This window comes from Neofelis nebulosa, chromosome 2, assembly GCF_028018385.1.
Source record: "Neofelis nebulosa isolate mNeoNeb1 chromosome 2, mNeoNeb1.pri, whole genome shotgun sequence".
In the NCBI taxonomy this organism is placed as follows: Eukaryota; Metazoa; Chordata; class Mammalia; order Carnivora; family Felidae; genus Neofelis; species Neofelis nebulosa.
Window position 1 is genome coordinate 8923131 of NC_080783.1, and position 15001 is coordinate 8938131.

The 15001-nt window shown below is 47.4% G+C and overlaps 2 protein-coding genes across 3 annotated transcripts in view; one reads left to right on the forward strand and one right to left on the reverse strand.

Moving 5' to 3' along the window:
* The window catches only part of CAB39 (calcium binding protein 39), an 88419-nt gene extending 85760 nt beyond the window's left edge, over positions 1 to 2659 (reverse strand). Inside the window, exon 1 of one of the 2 annotated variants that reach the window (XM_058701841.1) lies at positions 2531 to 2659. The gene's annotated coding sequence lies outside the window, so the exon portion shown is untranslated. Of the gene's footprint in view, positions 1 to 1695; positions 1847 to 2530 lie in introns of those variants that run through there. The other variant, XM_058701856.1, reaches the window with a different exon arrangement.
* Positions 1612 to 14251, forward strand: LOC131505698 (basic proline-rich protein). The gene is made up of 4 exons (XM_058719543.1): positions 1612 to 1621; positions 2132 to 3463; positions 10069 to 10213; positions 13807 to 14251. Exons 1-2 carry the CDS (start codon positions 1612 to 1614, stop codon positions 3451 to 3453), a joined length of 1332 nt encoding a protein of 443 aa, XP_058575526.1. The 3' UTR covers positions 3454 to 3463; positions 10069 to 10213; positions 13807 to 14251.
* The last annotated feature ends 750 nt before the right edge of the window (positions 14252 to 15001 follow it).

Here is a 15001-nt window from a genome sequence, read left to right on the forward strand (position 1 = left end):
GAACCTGCAGTCTGAAATGCAAAGGAACTAACTTGAAGGGTCTTGAAATTTAAAAAAAAAAAAAAAAAAAAAAAAAGTCCCTTTTGTTATAGCAGCAAATTATTTCACCAAATTCTGTATTTTACTAAAGAACACCAACAGAAGAACTAAATATATACAGACTAAATCTCTGTGATATCATGATCAAAAAGTAGTTAACTTATATGGACACACCTAGCATAAAGACTATTGGGGGGGGCGGTGCTGGGATGGGGAGTGTATCACTGTGTAAGGGAGATATTATACCAGCTAAGAAAATAATCTTTTTATAGTGCCTTTTAAAAAAATTCATACACTCATACAGCAGAATGTGTGATCTCTTCCATATCTGACGACAACACACACCCCAAATAATAAAATCTTTCTTTATTCAACAATAGGATCCAAATCCTACAAAGAAGTTAATAAATATACTCCAAACAAAACGCCTTTAGAAAAAGTTCTGCCCACAGTAGCAGTTATTAAGCATGACTACTGCATTTGATCTGAGATAAATAATGCAACTTGTCAGAAAAAAAAAAAATACATTTAAGACTTCCCTTACTTGGGTAAAAATATTTTTACATAAAGATATTTAATGACAAAAAATTTTAATAAAATCTCTCTCTCTTTCTCTCTCTCTCTCTATATATGCAGTTTTTATTTCATCACACAAAGAAAAAACAAGCACAAAAAGACTGAAAAGAAAATATGCAAAAATGTTAACAGTAACCAAATCTAAATGGTTAAGATTACAGAAGATAATTTTAAAAAATTTTCTAGTACTTAACTGCATTTTACAAGTTTTTTTAACTGAAAAAGTTGACATTCAATCGTCATATAAGCAAACAACAAGTAAGTGTTTACAAAACCAACACGGGTCCTAAGCTTCTTCAACAGATCATATTCCAGACTTCAAATACAGCTATTTGCCAGTAATTTGGGAAAAAAATGTACACAATCACACTAGATTTTCACGTCTCACTCTCCTACATTTTCATAACTAAAAACTAATAAAGGAATGTTTACCTTTTTCTAAATAGGTTCTATGTCCAACTTGCCATCCCAGAATATTAGTAACAATCTGATTTTTTTTTTAAATATCAATTTAGATTGCTTTACACAAATGCCACTTCAAAGACGTTATGATCAGCTCAGTAATTCCAAAGCGTAGCCACCTCATAATACACAGTGGAAGAAGTTTTGATGCATCTTAGTGAACTGCCTACAGAAATGCCTAGGTGCAGACAACCTTATTTTATACACATCTTTCCAATACCTCTTAAGCACCTGATATCTAGTGAAGCTTTTTGCAAAAGGTACTTCTCTTAGCTTGAACATGAATTTATTTGTAGCTGTCAAAATCGATCTCAAACTGCATTATATTCAAGGCACAGAATGTCAACTCTTTACTGGGCCTCCTCTTTCTTTCACAAGAACGCCTTTAGTATCTCCTAGCTTACATTTCCGGGCCCATGAGTCACTGAGAAATGAGCTCCAGGTTTACCTTAGAATGCCGTTCAAACAGCTCCTCTACAGTATTCACGGATCTGGCCCCCAAATACCTCTTTAGCCTACCCTTAACTGCCCAACATGGTCATAGGCAACTTAATTATCCACTACTTCTAGACTATGCCTTTTTATCTTTGTCCTCTAGTTTGCTGCCCCTCCACATACCGTCTCTTGCCCAGCCGTCCTCTCCTAAACCCCATAAGCCTTCAAGACTCCGCTTAGCACCACCTCGCCCAGGAAGCCTTCCAGATTTCTGCTAGGCGGAAGTGATCGATCGGTTCGGTCATCCCTGGGTGCCTTCCTAGCACTTTGTAGTTCTTTCACAGGACTTATCACCTCCTTCCTGGTACCGAGGTTATTTGTGTACTGGTCTTATCTCCCACACCAGAAAGTGAGCTCCTGGGGGGAGGGGACCGTGGGCCCCTGTTCACCTTTGAATCCCTCCGGCGCGGACCGACTACGGCACCTGCACGCAGTGCAGCGGTCAGCCTGGTTCGACCGAACTCGGGAACGCTCTGGCCGCACAATTCCTAACCAGAAGTCAGTTAGGCATTTTCCCGAAATGAAGATCACAAAGATGCTGCCTGCCGCCCCATAACAGGAAGTTTACCAGGGGCCAGGAGCCCGTGCGCGGTGGGAGTGACAGCTGGCCCGGCCCGCACCTCCCTGCCCTCCCGACTCCGGCCGCGGCCGCCCCCACCCGCCATCCCTGCCAGAGAACCGCGGAGGGGTGGCAGGAGAGCACCGGGCTCCCAGAGCTCCGGCCGCAGGCCTCTGGGCGCCGCGCCGGCGACGGCGAGAGCAAGGGAGGGAAAGCTCCGCGAGGGGCCCGGGCCGGGCCGAGCCGAGCCGAGCCCAGCCGGGAGGGCGGGCCGAGCCGGGCCCGCCGCCTCCGCCACCCGAGAAAATGGAGGCAGCCCGGGGCCGGTGACGGGCCGGGGCAGGCGGAAGCCGGGCGGGCGTCCGCGCCGCGAGCAGGGCCGGGCCGGGGGTCACTCACGGGGCTGGGCCGGGCGGCTCCCTCTCCGCCTCCGCGTCGTCGCCGTCCCCGTCCTCGGCCGCCGCCGCCTCGGGCTGCTCGCTCGGTCCCCGCGGGGCGGCACGGGCGCTCGGCCCCTCCGTTGTCTTCCGCCTGCTCCTGCTCCCGGCGACGGGCTCCCGCGGCAGCGGCGGCGGCGGCTGAGCGGGCGGACGGCGGCCCAGGGGCTCCCGCGGCGGCCGCCGCACTGCTGCGCTCGCTCGCTCGGGCTGCGGCTGCGGCTGCTGCTGCGGGGCCCGGCGCCGCCTTCGCCTTCGCCTTTTAGCCGGCTTCTGGAAGCTCAGTCTCTCCCAGGCCGCGCCGCTCCCAGCTCCCGGCCCGAGCCCGGCTTTGACGTACGCACTGCGCAGCCGCCGAGGGCGCGACGTCGGGCGGTGCCGCAACGCCCCCTTCAGCCTCGGGCGCCCCCGGGCGGCCGGGCGGACTCGAGCCACCGGAGTCGGTCCCGAGGCCGAAGCAGAGGGGGACGCCGAGAAAAAACAGCAGCAGCGGAGGACGCGAGGTCTTTCCCCTGCCACTTTAAATGTTGGTGCTCAGCCCTTCTTTGTCGGTCTCGGCTCTCTTCCCGGAGGAACCCTACGTCTGCTTTCTACGACCACTTCCTCAACTCTTCACAAAGCCTTGTTTCTGCTAAAAGCTTTATTTTTGTTATTCGCTATTCTCGGTGGTGGCCAGTGAACGAAACAGTCCCTGCTCCTGAGACAACCAATAAACAAAGAAACCAGCACATATATGTCATTGGATGTTTCCAGTGCTATGGAGAAGCTAAGGAGGGGAGAGAACGGAAGATGTTGTTACAGCACTCCTGCAAGGAGAAGCTGCTTGAAGAAAGAGCGTGCTGTGGGCTTCGTGTTATGGAAAGGCAGAGGGAACAGCAAGGATGAAGGCCCTGAGGTGGGACAACAGGGAGTCCAGCAAGGCAAACGCAGTGAGGGAGGGGACAGGGGAGAGAGAAGGAGAGAATGGGGGCCAAATAGAACACAGGGAGGACTTTGGTTTTTACTCTACTGGAGATGTGAAACTATTTGAGGGGTTTTCAGCAGAGAAAGTCCTGATCTGACATTTCAGACAGCTGTAGAGACTAGCCTAAAGGGCCCGAGGGTTTCAGCCAAGAGACTGAATTGGGGTGATAGTTGATAGGGCCAAAGCAGATTTTTTTTTTTTTTTAAGTTTTATTTCATTTTGCGCGCTTCAAGAGACTGGTTAGAAGGCTTTTGAAATAATCTAGTCAAGAGAAGACAGGGGGCACCTGGGTGGCTGGGTCGGTTAAGCATCTGACTCTTGATTTTGGCTCAGGTCATGATCTCACGGTTTGTGGGTTGGAGCCCTGCGTCCAGTCTCTGTGCTGACAGCACAGAGCCTGCTTGGGATTCTTTCTCTCTCTCTCTCTCTCTCTCTCTCTCTCTCTCTCTCTCTCTCTCTCTCTGAAAATTAATAAATATTAAGAGAGAGAGAAGACAGGCTCAGTCCAGGGTGGTAGCACTGAAAAAAATAAAGAAGTCCGGTTCTAGACACATTTGGAAGGGAGCACTGACAGATTTTTGCTGATTCCTAAAGTTTTTTTCTTTTCTCAAGCAACTGGAAGATGCACTTGGTAAAGTGAGGAAGACTTAAATAAAAGCAGACGGGAAGGGAGGAACTTGGGAATCCATTTGGGGGCATGTTAACTTTGAGCTGCCTGTTAGACACCCAAGTTGGAACCCGGATATAGAAGTCTGGGGCTTGGGGGAGAGGTCCAGGCTGGAAATAGAATTTTGGGAGTCCTCAGAATAGGTAAAATCTGAGGACTCAATGAGAACATTTGGGAAGTGTTAATGAAGCGTAAGGTCAGGGATGAGCCTGAGGCCCCCAACGCTGAGAGGTCAGTCGGGGAGATAACAAGGAACCAGCAAAGGATTCTGAAGAAAGGAGCAAGGGTGCCATGGGAGACTGAGGAAAGCATCATGTGCTAGAAGTCCAAGGATAGAGGACGGATTAATGCTGCCATAGCAGCTAATGGTTCAAGTAAGGTTAGTGTTGGTGATTTGGACATGGGTATCAGCACCACAGAGGTAACTAGTGGCCTTGGTAAGCGCTCTTGAAGCAGAGATGGGTGGGAAAGTCTGACTGGAGTGGTTTCCAGGAAGAATGAGATCTAGGAAGATCTCTAGAAAGAATGGGACTGTAGAAAGGGATCACGTGTATAGACAACTTTTCCATGAAGTTTTTCCCCCGAGGATGAGCAGAGAATTAGGGTGATAGTTGGAAGGGAATATAGGATCAAAGCAGATTTTGTTGTTGTTTTATTTCATTTTGCATAATTCATTTAACCTGTTTGCATGCTGATGGGAATGACTTGGTAGTGAGGGAAAACTTGGTAATGCAAGTAGGTGGGACAGGGGGCATTTTCTGGAGAGCTTTCTTGAGCGAGCAAGAAGAGAAGTTCTGGCCTTGGATCCCAGCAAGACAGGTGTTCACTGGCAGTAACAGAGGGCAGGCAGAGTGTGGGCCCAGGGGCAGGGAGCCAGTTGGAAAAAGTGCCAGAACATGTGGACTTGTCCTTCTAAGAGCTTCTCTTTTCTCAGGGAAACAGGAAGCAAGGTCATCAGCTTGGAGTGTGGAGAGGGAGGAGGTGTTGGAAACTGGAGGGAAGAGGAGAAGGTGTAAACAAGGATCAGACGGCAGGGTTATTCTGTGTTTTTCACCAGCCACGTTGTGCTGGGAAGGTGCAGGCACAGGAAGGTGGGGAGTAGGATTCAACCGGGGTTGTTTTCGTCAGCTAACTCCATGGAGAGAGAAAAGGAAAGAAAGGAGAGGGTATATGCAAAGAAGTAATAGTGACAATGGCCAGCCGTTGAATCCAAACCAGATAAGAGGGGAGTGAGAAAACTGGGGTGGGGGTGGCAGGGGCAGTGGTAGGGGAGGGACCCTGTAAAAGTGGTCAATCAATGGAATGATGGATGAAAGGATTGTTGGAATCAGCACAGTAAGGGGAGTGAACCGGAAAGAAGGAGGTACTGGTTGAAAAGCCAGATTGCTTGCACTGAGATCACGTGAGGGACAATTTTGAGTACATGCAAAAGGCCTGGGGCAGCTTCTCAAACGGTAATGTCCACGTGCATTCTCAGGAGATCTTGGCAAAATGCACACTGATTCCATTGGTCTAGGGTGGGGACCATGAGCCTACATTTCAAACAAGTTGGGGGTAGAATGGGTGAAGATGCCGATTATTTTTACTCTTGTTCATAGTCTTGATACCCAAACCTCCGTTAATGCAACACACACACACACGCACACATACACACACACACACACACAACTATACTAATCTTGCTAGTGAATATATATGAAAAATCTAAACAAAGAGCTATGAAATAGAAGTACAATGACAGTATGTTAAAAGCAAAATTCACCAACCAAAGACAATTGAGAAGCCCTTAGAAAGGCCATAGCTGTCTAGGGACTGTCTCTGCTCACAGAGAAATAAGCTGACAAGCAGTCCAGAGCAAGCCCTGGACCTGGGGAGTGGCTGGTGCCCGGAGCTCTCTCTTTGCTTTGCTCTGGTAACAGTGGGAGGGAGGTATCCAGCGGTCTCAAGTTTTATCTAATTTTGAAACTTTGTTGCATGAGGACTTTACCCCCATAGCATTTTTATTTGTTTGTTTGTTTGCATTTTTAACTATAGTCCCAAAGGAAGGCCTTTGGTGTCCTCACATTCTGCAAAAACACCTCAAGACCCAACTTCCCACAGAATAAAAGAATGTAGGGGGGTGGATAATCCCATATGAAGGGGTTTGATTCCTTTGTTTCAAGGGTCAGAGCAGGGTTCCGGATTAATCTCTTCACTGGAATAAACCCACTGCAGTGGCAAGATGGCACATATTTCTGGAGCAGGGGTTTGTAACAAATTCTGAAGCCCAAGTGGAAGGAGTCATGTCATTTGACTGCTTGAATTTAGCTGGGAGACACCTTCTCAATCCTTCCATAGAGCCTTCTGGAAAGCCCTTTCTATGAATATATTTCTTTGTAGGCACAACCTCTTTCTGGGAAATTCTTCTATGTCTTCATCTTGAAACCCTGTTCACAGCCCCCCCTCCCCTCCCCCTCCCCACCCCCACCTTCCTGTGCAGTGTCTACAGATCTCAGGATCATAAGGCAGGGTCATCATGTTCAAGGAAAATCAGTCAGTGATGGTCCTGTGTAAATGTCTTGTCACTTTCATTTCCCTTCCTCTCCTCTGTTGAAGCTGGGCCATCAGATGAAGGCACCTCCCTAGCCTTCATCATATCATCTGTGAAAGGACTTTGGAGCCTGACTCACAGCTTCCTCTCCACCCCACCCCATGCCTGACTTCTCCTGGGCAACATAAGTGCCACTCATCTAAATATGTTGGATCATAGTCTCCTCGTATGGTCCGCCCCGGTGACCTTCACTTCCCTTCCACTTCAACAACTGCTTGATTGGCCCTACCATAGTCTCTGCAGTGGCCAGACTCTCCCTTTGAGACTTGAACTCTGTGACTTTCCTGGGTAACTGCTCCTCCCATCCACCCACCCTCTCCACACCCTCACACCCAGAAAACCTGCTCTAAATCTCAATGAAACCTTAGTTATTCAACAAAGACTTTTTGGAAGCATATAATTACTGAGCATAAGCAATGGGAATGAAACACTGAACCATCCACGGTCCCTGCTCTCAATGAGCTTATAGTCCAGGAGAGACACACAAGAAAACTGGCAATTACAGTAGGCTGAGACCTGAAGCATAAATAAGATCTAGGCAGTTGAAGATGGGGGTGAATGTTCCAGGAAAATCATGCAAATACCATGAAAGCAGGAAAGCACAGTGAATTTGGGGAAGTGCATATGAATAGCTCAGTATACAGAGCTTAGAGTTTTACTTTTTTATGCTTTTTTAAAAATTTATATCCAGGTTAGTTAGCATTTAGTGCAACAATGGTTTCAGGAGTAGATTCTTTAATGCCCCTTATCCATTTAGCCCATCGCCCCTCCCACAACCCCTCCAGCAACCCTCTGTTTGTTCTCTATATTTAAGAGTCTCTTCTGTTTTGTCCCCCTCCCTGTTTTTATATTAGTTTTGCTTCCCTTCCCTTATGTTCATCTGTTTTGTATCTTCAAGTCCTCATATGAGTGAAGTCATATGATATTTGTCTTTCTCTGACTAATTTCACTTAGCAAGAGCTTAGAGGTTTAGAATAGAATTTTTTCACTGTGATTTTTCCTCAGCTTTATTAAGATATTATTGACATATACATAAGTTTAAGGGGTACAATGTGATTAGATACATGTGTATGTGGCAAAATGATCACCACGGTCTTATTTCTTAGGAATGCATGATCCTACCTTATTCAGGTGCTCAAATCTCCTGATGACGTTTAATATTTTGCCTTCCCCAAGTTGAATCTAAGTGATACCTTTTGCACCTAAAACGGTCTTTTGAGCTTTCCCAAGGGAAAAATCACAAATGATTTGTTCTTCTATTTGTTCTTAAGAAGAGAGATGCTAGGGAGAGTTGGGTTTACTTGATGCTTGTTCTTGATGAGTTGTATAGGAAGAGATGCTGCTTAGCCTGTCCTGGGTTAAATCGGTATGGTCAGATTTCTAGAACCGTATGTTGTGCGGGAAATTCCCAGAGCTTTACCCACGGCCTTGCTGGCCCTGACATTTTTGGTGCTGCTGTAGCTGATAGTAGACAACCAAGGTCGATGTGGTCAGTTAGAATTTCAGATATTTCTCCAAATGGTGATTTGCTTACAACTTGCTTAATTTGAATCTAGTATCTCTTCTGGTGGCGGTTTCCAACAGGAACTCACATCACTTAACTGTGGAGTTATATTCGCAGGCCAATGTTTAGAACTTATTCCAGATTTCCAGAGTATCTCTACTTGACATTCTTTATATGTTCTTAGTGTATTCTATCTGTATGTTGAGTAAACTCATGGAATATTATGTCAGGATTATTCAGTGTTATGTCTGAAGATTTATTTTCTCTGTGAAGATGATGGTCTTCCATTTTTATGAATTAGATACAACATCTGCTCCTTTTTGAAAATACAGTAAGGCATTATGTTAATTGACATATTTTGTCTACAAGTTTGTCTGGATTGAGTTTATTATTTCGGTTTGCATGCCACATCAACAGCCAATGTCCTTGTCTGTTGTACTGTTCTTGTTATGAACTCCCAAGAGATAGTACACTTTTGAAAATTGTCAGTAATAGGTTAACTACAGACATTTTATTTTGTCATCGCAGATAGTTTTTTTTTTTTTTTTTTTTAATTTTTTTTTTTCAACGTTTTTTATTTATTTTTGGGACAGAGAGAGACAGAGCATGAACGGGGGAGGGGCAGAAAGAGAGGGAGACACAGAATCGGAAACAGGCTCCAGGCTCCGAGCTGTCAGCCCAGAGCCTGACGCGGGGCTCGAACTCACGGACCGCGAGATCGTGACCTGGCTGAAGTCGGACGCTTAACCGACTGCGCCACCCAGGCGCCCCCATCGCAGATAGTTTTTTGTTTTTTGTTTTCTCTGACGCTTCCCTGAAAGTACTTGCAATCAGCTGCATTGTAGGGCGAATGTCCTCGAGGCACGTTAGGTTGCCTTGTAGCTGGCCTTTCCTCCAGAATCTGAAGAAGGCCTGTGAGCTAAAGCCCCATAACTTGGCATCAACCTCAAGGGGTCCAGCACACCGCAGCAGACCATGCCCGGGCTGGAATTGTCCCTTGACAAGCTGCTGCTGAGCCGCGAGGGAAGTCTGACGAAACGCTTGGGTCCCCTGTGCTTTTGAAGACTATGGACATCTTAGCTTTGAGAAACTCAAGAAGGGATATTGCTAGATTTTCTTCTGTTGACCCCCGGAGTCCACTGGACAGGTTAATTCTCAAGCTTTAACTCCTGGCTCCTAACTCTAATAGGACTACTATAGTATTATTTCTCTTTTTGGGGCATCCCTCTTTGAAGATGTCTGATCTCTAGGACTCTAAAACCATTGACCCAATTTGCCCCACCTCTCAAGAGACGGCTCACTGATTTTACAGGAACAACCCCGGCAAGAGTCTCGGAGGAACTATTTCTTAGGCCTTGCTTCATCCCGCTTGGGAGGTGTATGATTACTGAGTTATTCAGTGCCAAATGACTTTCATCTTGATCAAAAGGTGGTTCTGACAAGGTTGAACTTTATCTGAGCCCGGGTGTACCCTCAGCCATGATGGTTAAGAGATCCCTGCCCCCACCCCACCCCCCAACTTTTGTGTTTTGGAAATGGCGAACCAGCTGACCACAAAGGGCCACACTCCCCTCAGAATTTCCAAAAGGGGTCTCATCTCCATCCTTCCTTGTGATTCCCATTAGATTCCAAGATGACCCCTCGTTTGCCTGTCTCTATAAAATTCTAGGCCTCCTTCCTTTTCTTTGAGATGTTCCTCGTTAATGTGCTGTTTACTGCAATAGCCAGAATAAAAAACATCTTCTTAATTATCAGGTGACTTCTCTCTGTTGCAGCCCCAGGAAGACCTCCCTTTGGTGGCAGCCTGCGCCTTACCCCTGACGGTCCCACTGAAGCAACTACTGCGACTACCCCCGAGACTCTACTCAGCCCCACTGTGACTTAACCCTGTTGACAACCACCCTTTCAACAGTTCAAGATGTGAGTAAGCTGAGAAAAGGACGCGTGGCCCTAGATACTTTGGGTCCCGGTGGAGTTGTAGAAGGGAGACAGAAAGAAATCAGTTTGACATGCTTCTGAGCTGAGCCAGGGGCAGACACACCCAGTTACGCCTTTAAAGGAAAGAGGAAATGACATTGAGGCAGCTGAGGTCGCAGTCCAGACAGGTGCCCGACAGAGCGCAGAGCCACTCGAGTCTGGGAAGCTGTCATGGTGGCCAGTATGAAGGTCAGGGGTGACCCTGAAACACACAAATGCCAGGGGGCAGCTCTATAAGCTGGGGGGAGTGGAAGCCCCAAAGAGGGAAAGTCCAGGGGATAAGACTGGCCAAAAAAGTAAATAAAATGCAAGCCTTTAACAAGCCCCGACCCCTCCCATTCCTCTTCTTGTTGGGGGATGGGGGCAGGCGGGGAAGGCTCCACTTCCCTGGGTAGAATGTGCATAGTCAGGGGTGTTTGAAGGCAGCATGCGACAGGATTCGCCACCTCTGCAACTTTACAGGAATCAGAAAGTGGCCTTCCCAATTTCAGCAGGGGCATGTCGCAGAGAAGGGTTAGAAGCCACCGTTCTGGAATCATCTCTCTAGTAGCCTGAAGGCTCTAGACATGTGTGGTGGTTTTTTCTTTGACGTGTCAGATATCGGACTCCCCTCAGTGAAGGGAGCATGTCTGGAGTGAGGTCCCGGGGCCAGTGATATCCAGGGAGCCCCTGAGAATTTTGGGGGCCCTTGCATATTCTCTGTGCTCAGGAGGCATCTCACAGTGCTAGAGAATCTATACTCACTGGGAAGAGTGTGTTCTGTATTATATAGAGACAGGCAGAGCCAGAAAACTCACCAGAGGCAGGGTAAGAGAATGGGTCATGCTTGACCATATGACATGTAGCCAGTGGTCATATTAAAACTATTTAATAACTAGAACCACACAAACACACACTGAGCAGAATGGAATCTGGCTGAAAATCAGGCCTGTATAGAACAATGGTAGGACCTCTCTGGGGTCTGGCTCACTTATTCTTTTAACAAAAGTGAGGGACAGAGGAATGGATTGGCACATATTAGGCTTTGACCTATGCCTCCAGAATTGAGGTGCCCACTGAGGCCCCGTGGACTGGAACTCAACCTTGATGAGCAGGGCTATGATGGCTGGAAATGGGGCTCTGGTCCTGGAGATCGTGCTCATTATCTTGATGATGTCACCCATAACACCAGCAATTCAAGAGCCTGAGATATTATGGGGGTTTAGGTTTTTGGGGCCTGTGGCATCTGAGATGGATAAAGGAGGCTTTAGGGGCTTTCTGGGCCTCACCTTGACCTAAGTATATTCTGCCAGAAGACCTGACATCTGGGTCCTTCTGGGTTGGTGTCCTGGCAGCAACACATACTTGTGCTCTGTTCCCCAAGGAACATGCTGGAAGGGTAGCAATGGCAGAGGAAACTTCCCATATCCCCTGCACCTTGGAATTCTGTACTGCAGGACCTTGTCCAGGGGCTGCTGAAGGCAACACTCTGTTGCTGGTGCCTGATCATGTTCTAAGAGTGCTTAGCCACAACTTTTTTTTCCACAACAGAGGATCTTTTCAAGTTAGGGTGCCCTCAGCTGGTTCCTGTTGTTTGGGATGGTACCACAAGGTTTTTGCTGAGTGATGGCCTAGGCTAGTTGTTTGCCCATCACTGAAAGTCAAGTGCCCACTCCAAGTGGCCAGGGCTAAGTTTGCCTGCCTCTTAGAGTTGTTTCAAGCCACAGTGGTCAGCCTTCAAGGCCCACCAATGCCAGTTTCCGCTGAGTTCATCTCTCCAAGCCGTAAAGCCCCAGGACACAAATTGGCTGCACGTATAGAACTAGAGTCTTCGAAAAACAGGCATAAGAGCAAAAGTTCTCTAGCAACGTGGTGGCCCCAAATAGATGGTTGGGAAGCTTCTAAGTCAGGCAGACATGGCTGGGCTGAGTTAGGACCATCTTTTTTTATTTTTTTAATGGTTATTTATTTTTGAGAGAGAGAGAGAGAAGGAGAGAGAGAAAGACAGAGCACAAGCAGGGGAGGGGCAGAGGGAGAGGGAGATACAGAATCCCAAGCATGTTCCAGGCTCTGAGCTGTCAGCACAGAGCCCCACGCGGGGGCTCAAACCCGTAAACCATGAGGTCATGACCTGAGCCAAAGTCGGATGCTTAACCGACTGAGCCACCCAGGCACCCCTGAGTTGGGGCAGTCTTGAGGACAGAGGAGAGCAGGCTCATGGTTTCCTGAGGAATTTTGGCTCACTTTGGGGTCCAAATAATTTTCCTTTTATTTTGAGAAAGTCCATTGACAAGGTGGTAATGGAAAAGTGGGTTTTTGGATACCTATAGTAAACAGAGAATTTTTATTATTCCTGGGTTTGCTATTTGACTGAAGAAACCTGGTTGTGGTGACCTCAAGTATTTTGAATATATATGTGGGGGAGAGGGCACTGGCCAGGGGTTCATGGTTAGATGGGGCCAGGAGCAGTGGGGCCTCCAGTCGCAAGGACTCATCTGTGCTGTCTGTCTGCCCGTATTGGTGTGGACCAGAGTTCAGAAGTCTCTTTGACACCCTGCCATCCGTCACGACAAAGATTATAGTTACCTGCAATTCCAGAGGTAGCCAGATCCTTTCTGCCCTGGGTTTTAAGGTTAGAGGGATGGGTCTTAATGCCTGACGAATGATATTATCCTTGGGGGCTAACAGGGGATCGATGCAAAGGAGCATCTATTAAGCTGAGGAATGTGCCATGCGTGGTTCCCTTGGGTGGCTTGCCCATTCGGTGGTGAGGACGTGTGAGTGTGAAGCGCATACAGGTGAATGAGCATGTGTGAGAGTAAGCATGAATGTGTGGAAATGTGAGCAAGGTACAGCAGGAGGTGGCCTATAATACTTCCGTAAGAAACCACTGCCCCTTCCCAGCCAGTTCATGCTGGGCTGGTCAGGAATGCAAGAAGATGTAGCTCTCCATCAACCTGCTGTCTTCTGCCTCGTCCATCCCCTACCAAAAACAATGAGTTGAGTGTGTCAGGTGAGGCAAGCCCCAGTGGAGGCATACCCGACCTCCCATGGAAGGGCGATCAGTGACTTCTCCCAGTGTGAGCCCTGGCTTACCTTCTGGAAGGAGAAGAAGCATCAGGGATCAGGGCCATCCAGGCCCACACTCAAGCAGAAGCCTTGGCTGGAGTTCAGCCTTCTCAGGGAGAGAGCCCGGGGAAGCTGCCAGCCACTGTGGGTTAGGCTCACTTCTTCCAGAAAGGATTGTTCAGACCTAGAATGGTGCAGAAGCCAGGCTCTTCCCCATTCAGGCACAGTCTGGATGACAGTGCACCATGGCACATGCCCGGATTGGTGCAGTGAGGACACAGCTCATAGACTTGGCATCCGGCCCCCACCTGCCAGCAGGACCCCCAAGAGGGAGCGGAATCTCTTCAGCTATTTTAAGATCATGCAGGAGATGTTATTTGGATCGCCACAGTGGCTGAGGAACAGGACGTAACAGTATATAAGGTGCGTAAAATGCGCTGGAGATGGCCCAGATCAAATTGATCAAACCGGAGCTTGATTTCTTCCAGGCTGAGGATCCATGTATATAGTCACAGTCTCCACGCAGCTTCTGCACACCCCAGCGCATCCAGCCCAAGCAATTCCAAATTCTCTGCGCGCTTTCCCAGCCACCCCCAGGATCTCGCCAGTACATTTCCAGCCATTACAGGAACCAGCTGAGGGAGAGCTACTGACTAAGCAGGAAGCAAGTTTCAGATTAAAGGAGATAAAAATTACTTTCAAAATATATAAAGTATCAACAGTGTAACATGTTCATTAAAAGTGTCTATTGTCGTGGCGTCTGGGTGGCTCAGTCGGTTAAGTAGCAGACTTTGGCTCAGGTCATGATCTTGCGGTTCATGAGTTCGAACCCCGCGTCGGGCTCTGTACTGACAGCTCAGAGCCTGGAGTCTGCTTCGGATTCTGTGTCTCCCTCTCTCTCTGCCCCTCCCCCGCTCACACTCTGTCTCTCGCTCAAAAAATAAATAAACATTAAAAAATGTTTTTAAAAAGTGTCTGTTGTCTGTTTGTAAGCTTGGGTTGATCCCAAGGGTTCAGATGGCCAGGCCTATTTTATGGTGATTTCACCACAAACCACCCCAGAAGACAGGCCAGGTTGTGGGTAGATGAGATACAGCTAAAAACGTAAAATCCCATTGAGTTCACCAATAATCATTGCGTGTGCCCATCAAAGTTACCAAGGAAATTAACCCTAACATGGAATGTTTTCAATTAAAATTACATTAAAACAGCCCATTTTTCCATCTCAGCATTTCAAACCTAAGTTCCATGCCTGACTGTTTTAACACAAATTATCTCCAAAGAAAAGGCATCTTGATTAAATTAAAGCACATGTTACATCATAGAAAATATTTATAAACATGTTGTTACTTGCCAAGCTATCTTATGATCAGAAACTCAGTTCTGCATTTTTGTGTGATCTGTCTTTTCTGAGTATCATCCTGTCATACAACTTTATACTTTCCTTGAGCAGAATTGGCCCCACTTACATAACTGTATGGTGAATTATGTACAAAACCGAGCATTTTCCCTGGGCTCTGTTCAGCCACAAAGGTAACGTAACAATTGGCAGTTCTACCCCTAGAGTGATTCATTAATAATTCCCTTTCCTCCAAATAATGAGCATCCTGAGTCACTACTTACACGAATTTCTTGGTAAGCTTATTTATCTTGATATTCTAACGTCCTCCCCTGATTCTTGTA